Source organism: Pararge aegeria, chromosome 17 (assembly GCF_905163445.1).
Source record: "Pararge aegeria chromosome 17, ilParAegt1.1, whole genome shotgun sequence".
Classification (NCBI taxonomy): domain Eukaryota; kingdom Metazoa; phylum Arthropoda; class Insecta; order Lepidoptera; family Nymphalidae; genus Pararge; species Pararge aegeria.
The window spans coordinates 11269759-11290231 of record NC_053196.1 but is presented as its reverse complement, the minus strand read 5'-3'; the positions used below and the strand labels follow the sequence as shown (position 1 = coordinate 11290231).

At 35.9% G+C, this 20473-nt stretch overlaps 1 protein-coding gene across 1 annotated transcript in view; it reads right to left on the bottom strand.

Annotated features, from left to right (window-relative positions):
- LOC120631089 (runt-related transcription factor 3-like) overlaps positions 1 to 5009 on the bottom strand; it is a 38663-nt gene extending 33654 nt beyond the window's left edge. The window contains exons 1-3 of the mRNA XM_039900516.1: positions 4830 to 5009; positions 4170 to 4386; positions 897 to 914 (exon numbers count right to left, since the gene is read on the bottom strand). Of these exons, the coding sequence (XP_039756450.1) occupies positions 897 to 914; positions 4170 to 4386; positions 4830 to 5009 (415 nt within the window). The remainder of the gene's footprint in view (positions 1 to 896; positions 915 to 4169; positions 4387 to 4829) is intronic.
- Positions 5010 to 20473: the final 15464 nt, after the last annotated feature.

The window sequence follows — 20473 nt, the reverse complement described above, 5'->3', positions numbered from 1 at the left end:
GAAGATGGTACAGGCCTCAGGACATCTGGTAGACTTCTCACGCATTTTAGAACGTTATGGATAACTCTCACGTATTCATGCTTCCCTTCACAATGTGCAAGTGACATTTAAAATTTCTTAAATTTAATTCTTTGATTACGAAACCTTTTTGTACCCGCGATTTACTTCTCATGGATATGAGATGAAATCGCGGACAATTTCATTGATGTACGGTACACAAATACAAACATGCCAACGCATACAAAGGCATACATTTATTATTTTCTGACCCCTTAACAACTTCTATGCAAAAAACATGACACATCTTACTCAGTTGAAAAAAAAACAAATCCATCTGACAGAAACCGTATATTTTTCCGTTTTAAGAAGTAGCCTATGTTCTATTCCAGACTATAACCTATCTCAATGGTGATTTTATCGAGATCAGTTTAGCTGTAACTTAGATAATTGCACCACTAAAAAGGGTAATTTTTTTTTTTTTTTTTAAAAGTGCCTTTTTTTAAGTACTTAAAAAGCCATAAATAAATAGTATCTATAATATTTTTAGGGCGGAGTCAAACAAAATGTAAAAATTACTACGTAAGTACGTCGCCATACTTTTTATAAATTAATATGTTAAATCTTTTCCATTACTTTATAATCTACTCGTAAGAAAAAGGTTCTTACACCCTTTGGTAACGAATCTGAATGTAATCAAGATAGGTTCAAAGGTTAATTTTGTTCCTAGATTTCGTTACGTAACAAGACATGAGATATTTACTGACTGAATCGAAATTTAGTCAGGAATTGTTCAAGACTTAGTCAGGTGTAGATAGTTATTCTTGTTACAGACTCCGGCCAAGCTAATACCCACTCTACAGAGGAAAATATAAGTATAATAATTAAAAAATGCTTACTACGTGTTCCGGCTAGGCCTGTGCACAAAAATTTAAAAGTTATTAAATGCACAACCAAAGCTAAATATCATACAAAATGGAACAAAATAATTCAAATAATAGTTTTGCTGAAGCCAAGATGGCATAGAGATTGCGTGCCTTTCTTAACCAGTGAAGGGTTAAATACTGTAAGTATCGTTTTGCACTGGATATACGACACTTAATTGCGAAGTTCTACAAGTGCGGTGTCAGTCTAAAGTACTAGACTTAAGTCGGTTAAACCTTTGTGTGTATTAACTTAAGTTGGCAATTATTCCTGATCTATTATAGCCGCTGTACGCACATTGCCGATTATGCTTTGTAACTAGTCTATAGTTAGAGGCCAAACACCTTATAATATTACGCCAGTTAGCCGCTTTGGATGCTGTGGGTCGAGGAGAATTATAGCCGAGGATTCAGCACTTTTGGCAAAACTCCAAAGTCTTGATCATCGCCGTAAGGTAGCCAGTCTTACGGTGTTTTATAGGATATACTTTGGAGAGTGTGATCAGGAACTATTCGATCTCATCCCCTCCTTACCGTTCTACCATCGCACTGCAAGGAACGGGGCGGGGTTTCACCCCTATATTGTTAATATACCAAAAACTCGCACGACGCGATTTGCATCTTCTTTTCTTATACGCATGGCTAGGGTTAGGAATACTGTTTAGAGTTCTGTATTTCCCAATTCATACAACCTGGGTATCTTTAAAATAAGAGTGAATAGGCATCTTCTAGGCAAGCGCGTCCAATGGTAGACACTTGCAATCAGGTGAGATTGTGGTCAAACGCTAAAAAAATCCCTCTGTTGAGCAAAGACCTCTTCCCACATAAGAGGGAAAGACATGCTCGCCACTCCGTTCCGGGGCGTATTGGCCAGTTTAGGTAATATATGGCAACTCTGATTAATGCCGTTTTGAAAAATCGAGAGAGGGATTCTAGTTTGTATTTTACCGAAATAACATACTTAAGTTATTAATGCGTAGAATTTGAAAAGTTACATTTGAACAATACATGAAACGGTGTTCTCTTCTTGGATCTTATCTAATGGTGTTAATCGTGTACAGTTTATTTTATATACTAAAGATATTATAATGTAGTAAATTTTTTTTATTCTTTACAATTGGTATCAACTTGAAGGCCAAAGTTACTAAGTTTAGTGGAATGTTATAATCGCTTAATCCCACCATCCCGCGATGGAGAAATGTGTTGGGTCTGTGCTCTAAAATTTTCTCTCTTAAATAGGAGGCCTGTGCCCAGCTGTGGGTCGTTATTATGCTGATAACGATGATGATCTAGGTTACATTATGCTCTAATTTAAAGCTGACAGAATTTACAATATATACAAAATACTCGTACGGTTGTCTAATACTTTAACAAAACCTGTTGTTTAGTACTTTCCGATTTTAATTTAGTTGATTTAAATATGATTAGTTGGGAAATCTTCGGCACAAATTCACGTGAGTTCAGCTGTCAATTAAATATTCGATTTTTCCAGGATGACTTCAATTTATCATCCCCAAATTAAAATGGGACTATCTCTGGGGTATTAAACAAAACAAGAATCATCTAAATCGGTGTACAAATATGCAATAAAAAAAAAACGATACATTCGAATTGAGAACCTCCTACTTTATTAAGTCTATGGAAAATAACAATTTGTTAACTTAAGATTATACATAGACATTTTGATGAACTGTTAGCCTAACAAAGTAATAGCGACTTTGCCTTGGTCCTAATGCAGTGGATCTTCACAGATCAATTACCCCCATTGACTTAATATTCCGACAAGGAGAAGACCTGTTGAAATATTCAGCAGCAAAGGCGAAGCTTTGTTTTGAGTACGCACTCAAGGGAGGGCGCTTTTTATGAGTAGATGTCTGCATTATCGTAAACATTCAGATATATGTATGGTGTATGAAATATTTAGTATGTTTTCGGCATTGATTTCTGCGAGAGTGGGAACGTTATGGGATGAATAAATTGCTCATTTTTCTCGACTACGCGAGGGCTTGGATGAAATTTTGACGACGTGAATTTAAGTAGGCGGTCTCGGGCTCGATTCCCGGCAGGGGAGGGGCAAAATGGGGAATTTATAATTTCTTAATTTTCTCTGGTCTGGTCCGGTGGGAGTTTGGCCGTAGCAAGCAAAGACGTGGCGATTGAGTGTTCCGGTTGGATTTCACGTAGGAACCGACTAGGGGTTCAATCCCCTAATCGGTTCCTACCATACTCGCTAACAGGTTGGCCCGCTACCATCTTAGACTGCATCCTCACTTACAAGATATACCAGAGATAGATAGAGTTCGAAATAGCATATAGGCTACTTTTTACCCAGGAAAAATATTCGGTTCCCGTTGTATACATTTGTTCTTGTTTTTCAAGTAGCAAGTGATCGACATATTTTAGCATAGTGGTGGTAGCGGGGTCAGACATATACATTAAGACCATACGTAATTATTTGTGATGCCACCGCCAATTATTGTAGCCGTAATAACTACAATAGTCGATTGATTTTAGTTGGAAATGGGTGGCCGGTGGCCACCGACTACGCCTAAATTTCATGTCGCCTTGGTTTCAATCGATAATTACTTATATATAGCTCTTTGAAGGCCAGCCTTTGCATATAATTTCACCGCAATTGGGGTGAGGTTTTAGCACACACACCTCGGCAAGTAATCCACGTATAGAAATAACCCGGTCAATTGCCTTCAACATAAGTCGATATTGCGACGTCTACACTTGAGGTGATTCTGAACACGGACGACTGATACTCTTATATGTAATTTGTCTTCGTATAATTTATTTTATAAAAAAAAATATAGCATTTATAACAAAATTATCCCCATTCAACTTTCTGCGGCTATTCTACATTATATAACCCGACCTACTGCGTTTCATCGCCGACCACTACTTCTAAACTTTATATTATATCTTAAAAACAAAAATTAAAAGAGACTATTCAAGAAAATAAGTATCAACAGCCTTTAAAAATTGCAAACAACATTAATTGAATTTCATAAAATATTAAAAAATACCTCATAGAGCAATGCTTTTCATCCGTAAATATATTTTTTTTTTATTTTGGGAATCCCCAATATAATCGGTTTCGCTACTATACGATGTCTTACTTATATTTTGATATTCATAAAATTATTGTAAAAAATGCTGCGCCTAAACTGGGTGTACATACATTATATAATTTATTTTATTTTAAATATTGTGCTGAATAAACTGTAATTGAAGTTGACTCACCTCTCCCACTCCTCCCGACGAACCTCAAATCATTGAACTTCGCAACTTGGTTCTTCATGACAGCAGTACAGTTCCGAAGCTCTGCTGAACAGTTTTCATCATTTCCGGCCCTGACAGTCACCAGAGTGCCATCTCCTACGTCACCCAGGGCGACCACTTTGAACGCCACTGGCAAGGTTTTGTTAGACCGCCAGTGTGGAGGCAGCACTGTACATACCTGAGTAGATAAAAATGATTATGGATACAAAAATATATGTATCTCGCTCAACTCTATTGGAGTCTGACTGATGGGCACTGGACGAACCTTACGAATACCACATGTGTAATGAGCATGCAGTTAGTTAACTTCTTTGTATACTCTTTGTGAGCACCAGTGGCCAAGCAATGGTAAGCCTACCAGACGTTTTTAGAGCCACCACGTTGCTCCAATGCTGGTTGGTGGGCTTTAACGACTATTACAAAAATTAAGTGACCTAGCCAGCGTGATTGACGGCCTAAACCCATCTCATTCTATATTCTATATTGTGAATATGTGAATAATATATATGCATTTGTGTTTCATTTGCTATGGTTCTAGCCGCAAAAACTGTGACATCGGTTTTATGTACTAACACACCGGTTGAGGTCAAGCGTTAACATATCAATGAATAGACAACTTACTACGTGGGGACTGCCAGTCTTCACGAGCTCACCAGGGTGGTCAGCCAATAACCCCTCCAGCGTTCTCTCAGCCAGCAACTCTGCAGTCAGAGGCTGGCTCGGCAAACCACTGTAACTTGAGGAGGGCGCCTCATGTCCAAGACCATTCGTAGTCGAACTCACTTCACTCGATAAATGCATCGTCCATAGATATCGTATACATATGACGGGTAACTAAACGTTTGCGTAATTCACTGTATCTGTCACATAATTTTAGCTAAACATCGGATGTTGTGGGTGTAATCGCATTTTTGTAAGTGAACGCTGTTTTGTCTGGATACGGCCATTGTCTGTTCGATACCTGGAAAGAAGAAATATGCAATTAGTATTACGGGAAAAATTATAAAAATTTAAAAACGTTTAATGTAAAACTATCGATTTTGACCAGTGAAAGTTGCTAAGCAGTATTTTATTAGGTATTCATTGTAAAAAGAGTCTCTTGAAGATGCTGTTAATGCCGTTGTCGGAACGAAACTTACGTAAAGAGTACATCTTAAACGATTTGGTTTGATGTAAAGAGTACAAAGATTGAAAAAATTATAAATTACATTTTTCATTTAACGTACAGTTTTTATTCAAATTAAGCTTCATTTTCATTGTATTATTTATATCATATAATTCTGTAATATAACGTCTGCTTCTATCCAATAGTGAAAATTTTAAAAATAAATTGTTTATTTCTGCGATTCATGATTAACAGTATAATGTTATGTTATATACGAAATGAAGTAATTAAAAAAAAACATGATAAAACTTTGATAGAAGGATTCGACGGATCAGAATGCGGGATAGTGTAAGCATAAAAAAATATTGTAAGAAATGCAAATTTCTTTTTCTTATTTTGGAGCTTTGGAAGAACTTTTAAAATAAACTTCGACTGAAAAGTTTCCCAATATAACTACCCAAAGAGACATAAGATTTCAATTGGCCAAATTGATGCTCAAACTAGACTCAGAGGAGCATAATATGACATGAAGTCACTACGGCTTTATTGACAGCGTTGGAGCATCAAAGCAACTCGCACAAAGGCTTCGCACAATCAAGCTGGGGTGCGAGCACACAGGGTGCCAAATCACGCGGATGAGATAAATACTTTAGTATGCCAATTTTTCACCAAATGCACCGCAGATATTGATTTGTAAATGTTAATTATAATGTGATATACGACTACGACACCGGGAGGTATCTTTGCATCGTTCGAGTCCATGTAGGACTGCGGTGCATCGATAATGCAGTCGTATTTATATCCAAATACCCACCAATTCAATGTCATAAACATAAATATCTGGCAAATATGAATTTATAGTTATCAAAAGTTTAATTAATTACCCACTTTATAAATTTACTGTAACAAATGTTTTCTTGCGTTTTCATTTGTTTTTTTTTTATCGTTATAATTAAAGTAACAAGCGTGGCATCCTCCTGGTAAGAGGAGAATCAGTGATATAAACAGAGCAAGACTTTGCAAGGAAAGCTTCTTGCAACGTGCCGCCCTGTATCCAGGAACCTAAGGCGTAGGTGCTAAACTTCCTGTGCCTTTAATTACACCGGCAACAACGCTAGTAGTAATAAATGAATAAATTAATAAATAAATATACTACGACAATACACACATCGCCATCTAGCCCCAAAGTAAGCGTAGCTTGTGTTATGGGTACTAAGATATCTGATGAAGATATAAATAAATTCTTTGGAAATTGGAAAATGTTTGTGTGATGAACATGAATGTTTTTTAGTGTCTGGGTGTTTATCTGTATGTTATAAGTATAAATATTCATTAGCTATCTTAGTACCCATAACACAAGCTACGCTTACTTTGTGGCTAGATTGCGATGTGTGTATTGTCGTAGTATATTTATAAATACATATAAATAGTAATATATACATATTTGTTCACATCGTGGTGAGTAAAAGTAGAGCTCGGTTCCCGTCGTAATTACAGGAATACGTGATTCTTTGCACCCACGCTTCACGTTGATGGACACAGGGCAACACTTTGCAGGATGTATTCCTTCCGTGTTTTGCGATGTATTGCTTTGTTTATAGGCGATGGTTTTTTACTTCAATTATTACAATAAAAAATCCATACAAACACATATACGCGTCATACATGTACTTATAATGCATGACGCGTATATGCGTGGTATATGCTGAGCTGTACACCCTTGTGTCTGGTTTTACAGTCAAAAGTCTTTTCCTACGAGTATGTTAACATAAGATGTAGTGTTTGTAACAATTAAATAGTTTATTTTAGGTTATATTTATAAAACAATTATTTTAAAGAATAAATAAACAATTAACATGAATAAATTTACTTTCTTTCTCTCATAGATATATTTATTCCACGTTCCCCTTCATGTTAAGTAACACTTTGTTTTTATTCACTTCTCAATTCCGATGTTAGAGCATAACTGATACATAAATCGTATTCATCCAGTTTCAGTTTATAAAAAAAAAAATTAACTAGCTGTACCCTGCCACGCTTCGCTGTGGCACATTGTGATTGAATGGTTGAGAAAAATAGATAAAAACAATCCTTGATGCTTTTTATATATCATGCTAAAATTTCATCTCGATCGGTGCAGAACTTTATGAGTTTTTGAAGCGTACACAAACCAACATAACATTTTTATATATATAGATAACTAATATTTGAAGACGGATGAATAAAATAAATTCGGTTAGTTTTCAAGAACTTTTTCTTGGGTGAATAAGAAATGAGAAACTATAAAAGAGATCTTAGTTTTACGCGAGTTTTACTAAAGTTGAAATCCAGGAAGGTACTCCTTAACCTTTCCCAATTACTATAGAATATTTTCCCCTTTCCCATACACGAATAGGCTGTTAGATGTTTGCGAAACGCGATATGTCGATGGATGTTAAACTTAATTTCTACAAGGGGTTCACCCCACACGCCTTTTACTGCCTTTCCTTGTTTGCTTTGATTTGAACTCGATAAAGCCTTCTGCCTTCTGGTGATGTTTTCGGCAATAACGCTTGGTATATTTATTACAAATCGAGATAACATTGGCTTACAAAGATTCAGGAAACGAACATAATTTTTTTTAGTAAACTTCTTTAAAAACTAGCGATTTTCGGGATTAAATATCTAATGAAGCATGCCAGACCAACTATTGGCGTGGCAACTCATAGTAAACGTAAAATAGGGCTTCAATTTAATAACATACTAGTGGTCCCTCGCGACTATGTCCACGTATAAGACAATCTTGAAAGATAGGCATATGCTATCGAAACTTTAACCGTTTACGCAGCGCACGCAGCGGAAGCTTTTAAAAGGAAAAAATCAAGATTTTGAAATATCCTTCATTGGTACTGTGCTCCTATTTCTCCTATCAACCCTTCCTCCATAAATGGGCTATCTAACACTGAAAGAATTTTTCAAATCAGACCATCATCGTGTTCAAGAAAACAAACAAACTCTTCAGCTTTTTATATTAGTATCAGATTTAAACAAATAATAATTTTTAGTTTAAAAGCCTAACAATCATAAATAAATCATAAATCCAATGCAGGGCCTCTTGATCCATTCCTTTCTTAGCCTTTAAAGGCGAAGAAAAGAAACTAAATAGCAAACATTTATAGTTTACTAGCTGTTGCCCGCGACTTCGTCTGCGTTTGATTTTGTTTTTAAAGAATTCAGTATCGCTAAGCCTTAAATTAGTATAGTAGTATATATACATGTATATATAAAACATGCGACTGTCAATTAATTATAGACAAATAATTTGCAATAAAATAAAATTGCGACTATAATTAAAGTTCTAAGCTATCCTATCTCTTAAGTTGGACCAGACTGCTCGCGGTGTGCCAATTTAATTTAAAATCGGTTATGTAGCTTAGGAGTACATCGCGGACAAACATCGTGGCAGGAGATTTATATATATTAAGACTAGCTGTTGCCCGCGACTTCGTCTGCGTTTGATTTTGTTTTTTGTTGTGGCATTAAATTTTTTTGTAGATCTAAAAAAAAATTAAAGTATTCAGTATCGTTAAGCCTTAAATGAGGTTTGCTGCTGTCCGCTGAGGAGTTCTGTCCCCTATCTCCAACCACAGTTTGGGTAAAATAAAAATATTGTAACCTGTATAGTACAAAAATAACTCTTTAAATCGGTTATAATTTGTCGAAGTTATGGTGTAAAATCGTCAAACACTAATACCCTCTCCCAAAGGAACCGAGATTAATTTCGGGATAAAAAGTATCCTACATTACTTCTAACACTTCCAAGAATGTGTGTACAAAGTTTCATGAGGATCGGTTGAGAACTTTTTGCGTGAAAGCGTAACAAAGAAACTTACATTGACATATATAATATTAGTAGGGATAGGGATAGGGATAGGGATAGGGATAGGGACGTTTCAAGCGCCCATATAATTGCTTTAATCTAAAACAAATCGCAAGAAGTCGCTGGACATATGATATGGGCATCCCTATCCCTACTAATATTATAAATGTGAATGTAAGTTTGTTTGTTACGCTTTAACGCAAAAACTACTGAACCGATCATCATGAAACTTTGGAAACATATTCTTGGAGGTAATAGAAGTAATATAGGATACTTTTTACCCTACTAATGTTATAAATGTGACTGTAAGTTTGTTTGTTACGCTTTCACGCAAAAACTACTGAACCGATCATCATGAAACTTTGGAAACATATTCTTGGAGGCAATAGAAGTAATATAGGATACTTTTTATTTCGAAATTACGCTCAGTTTCATTGCTGTAGGAGAGGTGATGAAAAAATTTGACGATCTTACACAAGGACTGTATAAAAAATGATAGAAATGTCCTTCGTTAACATATAAATCATTTCGATATAACATCGATTTCGATTCGTCCTATAACGATTACTATTTTTAGTAAGTGATAGGAGGAGCTAAGACTGGTCACTGGCCGACAGTTCTTTTCAGATATTGTTTATGCGCATAGATTTTTTTTTTTATTAGAATACACAACTTAAATATTTCAGTACAACTACACCTAAATTAAATGCCCATGTGTTTCAAAAAACAAAAACAAACGCAGACTAAGTCGCGGGCAACAGCTAGTATAATATAATTTTAGATTGTCATCATTATCAAACCATTCTTAGCCCGCTACAGGACACGGGTATGCTCTCAGAATGAAAAGGGTTATGACATTAGTCCAGGTTTTAAGTTTAAATTAATAACAGCTAGACAGTGGCGTGCACAGGGCTTTTGACCAGGGTATGCATAAAGAAGGAAAATGGCATAAAATGGAAAAATCCTTCGCCTTTATGAGTAATACAAATTTTTGAGGGTATGCAGTGCTTTTGTGCATTTATGAAGCGCACGCCACTGCAGCTAGAACATACTTATTTGTTTATTATGAGTATAGTTTACAGTTACAGTTATTGATGCGAAAGTGTGTTTGTTTGTTTCTTTGTCTGTCCTTACTTTACGCCCAAACTAAGCAACTAATCTGCTTGATTCTTGTGGTTGAGTTGACTAACTCTAGCCTTTGTATCTGTCCGTTCTTTCGACTGACAAACTGACAAACGGACAGATATAAAGTCTACCTTTCCCTGGAAATCTAACGGTTCCTACGGGATTCGTAAAAACCGTTATAAATGAGGACGAAGAACACGGGCAACAGCTAGTATATTTTGTAAGCGTCATAATACTACTTACTTAACATTATAAATGTGAAAGTGTCGATGTTTGTTACTCAATCACGCAAAAACGGCTGAACGGATTTGAATGAAATTTGGCATGCATGTAGCCTTTGACATGGAAAAGAACATAAGCTACATTTTATTCCGATTCCTTAAGTAGTTCGCGAGAGAAAATTGAAAATTGTTTACGAGCTAAGCTGCGGGCAAAGAGCTTTGGAATATGGTATGCATGTCACCTATACTATGAAAAAGTACATGTTCTTTCCCGATCTCTCCAATAGATCCCGTGGTATAATTAAAAATTATTAACAAACGAAGCTTTAGAAACAATTCTGAAGTCCGCGTAGACGAAGTCGCGGGCCGAAGCTAGTAATTCATAAAATTAAAAAAAAATTGAAATGAAAATGGGGCTGAAAAATAAAATCACGGCGCCGTGTTGAGCTACGCAGCGGGTTTATCTCATGAATAGGGCTGCAATAAAATCTTAGCTTTAAAACATACAAATAGGGCGGAGGTCGTAAATAATAAAGCATGTAGGGGCCAAGTGGGTAATGCTCGTTACCCTGCACCCTTCCACAAAGGATCGGAATGGGGTAAAGATACATTACACCAGCCGTTTCTGTTCCACTGCGCTGTATTGTCCGATATTATTTTTAAAGGTCTTACAACTTCCTCCGGTAATCTATAATTAATTAAATAATGAGGAAGTTTTCAAAGCATCACCGAACAATAATACATTAGAATATTTATAAACGAATACATCTTATTCAGGCAATGCTTAAAGCAAATTAAAAGTTAATATTGGATATAACTTGGAATATTAAATGTTCTACAAACTTTCATCCGCCATTTTACCATTTGAAAGTGAAATTTTAAAAAACGTGTGACAAGGCTCCTTTATTTTTAATCGAAAGCCAAAATTTAATTTCAAGTAGGTAATATCCATGAAATACGAATTTTCCCGAAACTGGAGGACTTTAAAACTGCTTCCCCGAGAATATTCTGCCTAATTTTCAAATTTCTGACGTTTGGATTGTTTGTTTGTGAGCAAAGAATTAAGAACATACAGAAACCGTATACACAACTTATATTGCTTATATTGAAGCATCAAAAACAACTCCACTTTAGTAGTGTTTTTGAACAGGCGGTTAGTCAATTCATTCCATTTAGCAGTTGACAGTAATTATTTTATCTCTAATGATCTAACCCCATCTCATTGTGGGAAGAGACTCGTGCTCTGTAATGGGCCGGTAATGGGTTGATATGATGATGATGATGAATTTTATAAGTGTTTACCATAAAATGGGAAAAATGGGTAAAGTTCGCGAGCTAGCAATATTCCTGAAGTGAGGCATGCGCGGGGCGAATAAACTGTTTTTGGACACAATGCACTACGTGCAAAAATGGCTGAATTAGGGTTCTGTATGATCTTAATTCTGTGTCAGTCAGGACAAAGACTGTATTAGAGCAAATAGATTTCAGATCTGCATCTGCATCATTCTGTCTATCACAGCTAGCTATTCATAATAATCCATGAATCCCAAAATTGTAGATATTCGGCGTTTCCTTAAGAAATTTAATATGGAACAAGAAATTTCTTACAAGTCAACAGACCTACTGGAAATACCAATCGACGTCCATTACTATTCCTGTCCTAGAAGTGAAAATGTAGAGAATCAATATTGGGGTACAAATTCCTGAGGGAGCCCAAACCTTTCGGACACGGATAATGATCGTCTGGCGACGGTTACAAATAGGTTAGCAAATGTAATATCCGGACCCTACGTGAGATATTCAAATGGAGAAGACTCTCGGACATCCTGATTTCAAAGTAGATGTTGTCTCTTTGATCAGTAGAGCTTGGAAGGAATTTACATCTGTAGCTTACTTCATAAAAGGATATTTCCTATGGAAGATTATATGTTTTTATGAAAAAACGCATTTCTTGGTTATACTCTGTTTATTAGAAAATTGCTTTGTTCCCGCTTGTTCATAGAAATTTCAAACAATTTCTACAATACTTTTTAGCGGACTAATACGTTATAATACCATGTATGACCATCTTCCCCCTAATTCGTCTCGTTATTTTAACTGTGCGTTGATAGATCAGTCAGTAAGTTACCTTTTTCTTATATGGTGATAGAGTCACTACAAACAGACATAATTGACTTTTCAAAAGTGCTTATATAAGCCTACTTGAAATCAATTTAGAAATTTTTAATGATGCATATAGATTATAACTTTTTTTCGAATACTGTAGGCCCTAGAATGCTTATTTAAAGATGTAGATATTTTAAAGTGAGGAAAGAGACTATTTATAGGTATATGCCAAATCCTGGCAAGATTAGTTCAGCATTTGTGACGTGAGCATGTAACAAACAACAGACACAGTTTCAAATTTAGAATATTGGTAAATCCATTTATTCAAATTCCAGACGAGACTTCCAGAATTTCCAAAATTCGATGTACGCCATTGGGGGCGACCCTTGCTATATTGATGACAATAAACAACAGCAGGCACAATCAAGCACTTAAGCAGAATACGCGGAATGCGACGGGTGACGTCATTTACGGCGATATTAAAAAACCCATCCAAGCCTCTCAAATTAAATCAAAGAACCTCAAACATATCGTATGTATTATTCAGTAAATTAAGAAAGTAATAAAATATTTGAAACTTATAAAACAATTGGAACTAATAAAAAGTAAATTGAAGTAGCATAGAAACCTGCGTTCATGTCAAAGTCAAAGTCAAATTCCTCATTAACCTAAATTCCTCGTTTCGTAAAAAAAGTACACCTACTGAAGTGCAAAGAACATGGTCTCAGGTTTGTTGAAATTGTCAATAATACAACTCCCAATAATAAGGTAAGCCTACGATCTAACAAGTAAAGTACAAATCTTTAGTATTAATTGTGTCAGCTAAAAGAAATACACTTCAAATAACTTACTGATAAGTAATAAACTCATTAATTGCTTTTAAAGTAAACAGAGGGTGGCAATGTTTGCAGGCTTCTTGATGTTTTGGTATTTTAAAAAAAAAAACATTTTACTAAGACTGAATAAGGACTGTGAACAAAACGTCTTCTTGCACTGGACCCAAACTCACAAAAACTGAAACGAGCGAGAGAAATCTTGTAGCCAATGAGGGTCGTAGATTGTTGTTTCGGAAACTATGTTACTGAGATAATCTTATAAAATTCTTAAGAATTTACATGGTGATTTTTTTTTTATTTTAATTCAAAGGTAATTATTGACGGACCAACCTAATGGACTACCTGATGGTAAGTAGTAAACCATTGCCTATAAACGGATAAACAATTCGCAGGGCATGTAAGGTACCTGCAAAGTGCCACTTTGTGTTTATGAACCTGATACGTAGGTGTTAAGCTTGTGTCTATATAGTATAGTGTCCTATTATAGTATAAAGGACTACGTAATCGAAAAAAAGCTTGGGTGTGAATTATTGCTCCAACCAGGTTGCACTTCTAATCATTTTAAATAACATTGACAGATGGTGATACCAAAAAAAAACACCCGGCTAAGTTTGTTGTGGGCTTCTTCTTAGACCAGGACGCATTTAAACCCTCGTAGCTTTAGTTTTAAGTTTACGAATGTTGTTATCGCCATCATCTCACTACCGTGTAATTCTTTTTCTGTACGCATCAAAAGTGCTACCTATGGGCCTATTTTTGACTTTGACTTTGACTTGGCTTAAACGCTTCATATGCCTATACTTACTTTGGCAAACAGGCCCTTCAGACAGAACAGAATACAGCAACTTCGGATAAAATGCAATGCTGCATGGTGGCAAAAAGTGTGGCGGTGGTAGGCCTCGGACGAGCACTGTCACAAAAATAATAAATAATAATAAATAAATAAATAAATAAATATACTACGACAATTCACACGCCGCCATCTAGCCCCAAAGTAAGTGTAGCTTGTGTTATGGGTACTAAGGTGACTGATGTATATTTTTTTTGTCAAATATTTCTTTATTCAAATAGGCACATAGATGGCACTTTTGATGCGTTGATTATATACAAAATGTGTACATAGCAGTGAGTAGTGATGGCGATAACTACAATCGTAAACTTAAAACTAAAGCTAGGAGGTTTCCAAACGCGCACTGGTCTAAGAAGAAGCCCACAACAAACTTAGCCGGGTAAAAATTGTTATGAATTACATACATAAATAAATACCAATATACATATTATATTGTAATTGTACTCTTGATATGTATTAATATTTCTGTAACTACTTTTTTTTTTTGGTGTACAATAAAAGTGTATTCATTCATTCCTATAAACACCCAGACACTGAAAAACATTCATGCTTATCACACAAACATTTTCCAGTAGTGGGAATCGAACCCACGGCTCAGAAACTCGACACGGCTCGGCTACTCAGAAAGCAGGGTCGCTGCAAACTGCGCCAATCGGCCGTCGAAAAAAGCTAAGGCCTAATGCAGGTAAAGCTTAGATTGTGTTTGGTGTTTGAACACGACTTCCTAAGATAATATTTTTTTAATTGCATAAGGTACTTATATTTTTTTAAACTTCCCCGCTTTGGAAGTGCTATTTCATTAAGGTTATTGCCTTAATAACTCCCCCGTCTTTGATCGACACTCTTTTGTATTACAACCCTTGGTTCAAGGGGTTGCGTGCCTCGCCAAATTCCTCTTCGATGTTCTATATTTTCTCCTTAATGAACAGAATGTTATTTATATTATTCTCAATATTTGATTTATATCGTACAACAGTAACTGAAAAAACAGTTAACGTACAGTATAAGGAATATATTGTTATTCTTGAAGTAAATAGCGGTTTTCAATGTAGATAATGGGTAGGAGATACGTGGCGTGGGTCACCGCACATATTCTTAGTCCAGATCATGAGGGTACGAGCCTCGACGCAGTGCCGTACACAGGGCATTTGACGATGGCAGGCATAAAGCAGAAAGATGGTATAAAATGGAAAAAATGTCGTCCTATACGAGTAAAATAAAAGTTTTAGTGTAGGCAGTGCTTTTTTGATGTGTGAAGTGCACGCCGCTGCCTCGAGGTATTTCCTTCTTACATCTTCGCTGGGCAGCAGTAACTCCGGTATTGTGTTTTATGCCTTATGATTAAAAACATAACACTAAGGCTTTGTGTTTGGACAGTAGGCAATTCTGAAACCAAACCCTTTCATGCCCGATGTTGCCACTCGCGTCGTCTTCGCCTTCGCCATAAACGCCTGTTCGTTTCCACGATAGTAAGGGTAAATGAAGGAGCTCAGATTTCGTTTGGCGATCTGTCATGGACATATTTTTGTTACGGACGTAGTTACGTCTTGCGATTTATTTAGAGATGGCAGCTCTGACGCTTCGAATGGCGATTACTGACGTAGCAGATTGGCATTAGCAATTTCTATTTTCAAAATGACGACAAAGGACGCTTATTATACTAATGGGAATACGCTATTTAAAATTTGGATTCACGCGTGTGGATTCTCCACATGAGCTTAATAAGAGAATCTCAACTTAACGAGTATCTTTTAAAGAGTAATTATAGTTTTCTCTTTATTTATATACGTTTGTGTGCGACGAGTGTTTTCTATTTTGCTAACTTAGGGCCGCAGGATGGTAAGTAGCCACGGCCGAAGCCTCTCACCAGACAAACCGAAATAGAGATGTCAAACTTTATCGTTTTTTCCTACGTAGAAGATACATAGATGCTATATTTCTTGAAATAAAGCTTCCACTAAAATTAGTACTGCAATAGGAATTTGCAATACTCTTCCCAAATTTAGCAAGCCTTGGACAAACCCAATGATCAAGTTGGCAGGCCTTTGCATGAGAAGGGTCGTAGAAAAACACCCCGGAAGTTTTTATCCTCATACTTATTGCTTTGGCAAGCTTTAGCCACAATGTCTTTACCTCTGCTTGACCATTAAAAAAATCCCACTACTAACGCGCGTCCAGAATGTATTGTCCACTTTGGTGATCTTTATCTGTACATATTATAAAACAAAGTCCCCCATCGCGTCTGTCTGTCTGGGCGCGAAAAAATGAAAACTAGTGAATAGCTTTCTCATTACTCATGCCAAAGTCTGTTAAAGATTAAAGTTTGTTATACCGACTTACAGCTTTACTGACGTACGCTGCGTAAATTATGTAGGTACCGCAATGTTTAAAATAATCATTATTATCTACAAAAAGTCCGGGACATGTCTAACATAATAGTCAAAATAACAACTTTTCGTTACAATTGTTCAATCAAAACTCAATCGGTTTAAATCAAAAATAGGTGACATTCCTATCATGATATTAATCTTTATCCAATTTAGTAGTTTTATAATTAAGAATGATTAAGTACCTGCCTCCTTTTTAAATTATTCAAATTGGTTCTATCGTTTAGAATTTACGACGGGTACAGAAATGCTAAAAGCAAGAAAAATGCCGCGAGCCGCCCGGCCGCGTTTAATATAGTTTGGAAATAAAACTAACTGGAAGTTTCGTGGGTCGTCTAGTACTATGATATAACTAAAATCCTAATCAAGCTCTACGTCACACTTTCATAGAGTTATTACCTACACTTTTAGAAGTTACTAGGAGTACAAAAAGTGATGTCAACTTTGCCACCTCTATATAAAAGACTAGCTATTGTTTTATAATACATGGTTAGGTTATAACCTATGTTACTTCCATTCGGAGCCTATTCGGTACAAACAAATAAACAAACAACAAAATCTTTCCTCTTTATAATATAGGTATACCAATAATTCATTGATATAGTTATATGTTAATGACATCTAAAATTGTTGCTGGCATACAAATGAATTGTTGTAATGTATGCTACTTTCTATCATAAAACATACGGAAGAAGTTGTAAACAAAAGCTCTCAGAACATAAGGGCCTGGTTCAAATTAAAAAGTCAATATTATGGACGAAAAACTCATAAAATCATTTTCTGTTGACATATTACACACGTTTATGAGTGTGAAACCGTGTAACAGATTGGACATAAGTGCGTGAACGACAATTAGGCGCAGGTGGAAGTTGGGGGAACCGGGAACGTCTAATGGGAGTTCGCACTTACTTTTTAACAAGTCTCACCAAATTTTCCGAGGAATTACGCGGGTTCATTTTCATCATTTGAAAGACTTATTAATTTTCGCTAAGCACGGTAATATTTTAGCTTGTTGTACTAATAACGTGATGTAGGAAGGAGATATTATTGAGGTAAATCTGTTTTTTTTTTTCAATTTTAAGTTTCAGGTTGTGTAAAAAAAACATGGTATTTTTTTGAAGTGATTGGCCTCATCATGGCCCATCTCATAATGGCATGTGTTGATTTGTTTTTTTTAGTTTTAAACCAGCATTATCTCTCTCTCGAACACTCTAGGTATGAACCAAAAATAAAAAAATAATATTAAATTCCCAAAATAAATTCAGCTAATGTAGGTGGATGCCTAGTACTGAAATACTGAAAGAATGTTAATATACCTACCATTTTTTTAATTTTTTCTAAACAAATTATTAGAATTAGTGTAGAAAAAAGTAATTTAAAAAATTATTTATATACCTCAGCGACGCCAGGTAATTGTACCTATCAAAATTATTATTTACGCGTAAACAAACCATCCAACCAGGCTAGGTAAACAAAACTTTAATTAATCGGATCCAAGTAGTGAAGGTTTGCTCGATGTTATCACAATTTACGCCTATCCCGTTTCAGCGTAGTGTGCACGCAGGCTAATGAGGCTGTGGTTACGTGGAAACAACACGCATCTTAACGCCCGCCCAACTTTGCGGGCTTAAACAAACTTTCCATTAATTAAATCTACAACTCCCGAACAACTATTAATTTATAACTAGCAACTTTAGTTATACTTACTTTATTTATGAAACGAAAAAAACTAAAGTCTACTTTTTTTTTAATAGCACTATCACAAAAACACTTGAACCCATAGCGCACAGAGTTAAAAAAAAAGTTTTGAGAAAACCGCGAGAGGCGCGCGTTCGCCACCGAAACGTGGTCGACATTAAAACCTTAGCGGGAAAGAAACGGTCCCCTTATTACGTCTCGAAAGAAATTCGCCCGCACACAGGGGCACGGAAAGAAGTCCACCCACACAGGCGTACGCTGCAACGACACGGGGGGACCTTGCCTATGTGTGCGGGGGTACAAATAAGTATTAAAAGAGATAGTTAGGTGCGGGACAAGTACGAAGTGTGTACATTCTACGTGCCAACATAATGGGGGTCGCCTCGGAAAATTCTAGACGAATATTTTCTTTGCATTAGAAAGGCGCGCAATGCAACATAATGTATGTAGAGACTTAACGTAATACTTATGTTTATTTTATTCGTCACAACACAATATCATTGAGTTTTTTTAGAGTTCCGTTGACAAGATGGCAAAGCAGAACCCTTATGGTAAATACCCTTATTGGACTTTGTCCATCTTCCACTACTTTTTTTTCTATATATGTATAACAACACTAAATTACTGCACATTTGACTTTAGCTAATTTTTTTATGACAAGGACAAATGGCGTTTTCCACTCCCATGCCCTGTAGAGTACGTCAAGTCGCCGGTCCCGGATGTTGTCAACTAGCATGAAATAATAATCGTTAAAACCCTTAAATCTGCATTGGAGTAGCATGAAGGATCCAAGCTGTATATCACTATCTGCTATAAGAGAGCTCCCAGTGCCCAGAAGTGGGGAACCATTTGGATGCAGTTGATACTGACTATTTTCCAGATAACTACCTTTAATAAAGTTACAAACTGCAGCTCCCTCCAACTCCAAAAATCCAACTTGGAAGATAATTGTGTATGGATTTTGACATTTAGTAACTATAGTTGTTATTTGACTGCAGTCTATTATCCCATGCAATACTGACAAGTTGAATAACGACTGTCAAAATGGCAGCTTTTGTGACACATTAATACATTTGCGTCAGACCGCTATAATATGACAAAAATACAAAAACAAAGGTCAGAGTATACAAACAACTCCCCACTAATACGAAATCGTAAAACGAAAACACCCTCAAAGATAGAACGCGCTAATGAGCTACAGTTGAGCAATTATACGAAGCGTAACATTTTAGACATCGGGACCTACTCTGAAATGTTTTACATACTCGTAATCCGAAAACCAAACCGTATCAAATAGACCAACAATAACAGTTGCTTTTTAATTACGCAAAAAATTCAAAATTCATTTATTTCAAGTAGGCCCAGTGTATAAGCACTTTTGAAACTTCAATTCAGTCTGTTTGTAGGGACTCTACCAAGGTATAATTGTGCATAAAAGATTTTTTGAAATAAAAATCACGTGCTCGACCGACTTTTATGATCTTTAATGTAGGTAAATTTTTTGATTGATTGACATCATCTAGATTCCATTGGACTTGGTTGGTGGCGCCACTGTCGGTTACATCCGTTTTTAAAAATGACGTAATATTAAATGTGGCTTTGCTTTTCTGCGTGGGTCGATTACTGCCGGGTAGTATGAAAAATAATATGCGCATATTGAAAACAATTTTTGGAAGACTGTTCAATAATAAAGTTCCGTAAACACAAAACTCATTAAGTTTCACGTAGACCGTAGACCGTACACGTAGACTTGAGCTTATAGCTTATCTCCGGTTAGCAAATGAACAATTGTTTAGGAAAGCATATAATAATTGGAATTTATTTATTTAGTATCGAAAACTAAACACTAATTAGTTTGTACACAGGAAACATCCCTCCAAAGCAGTGTAAAGATCCCTATCAGTGACCTTGGCAGTGAGAGAGTAACAGAGATAAAAAAGTATGTATAGAACGATAAATTAAATTATTATTTATTAATAAAACCTTCAATTGATGTTTCTATCTCATGCAATCGAAAGAAAAAACAATTTTGTATATCACATACAATTTACAACTCTACTTAATTTGGTAAAGGAAGG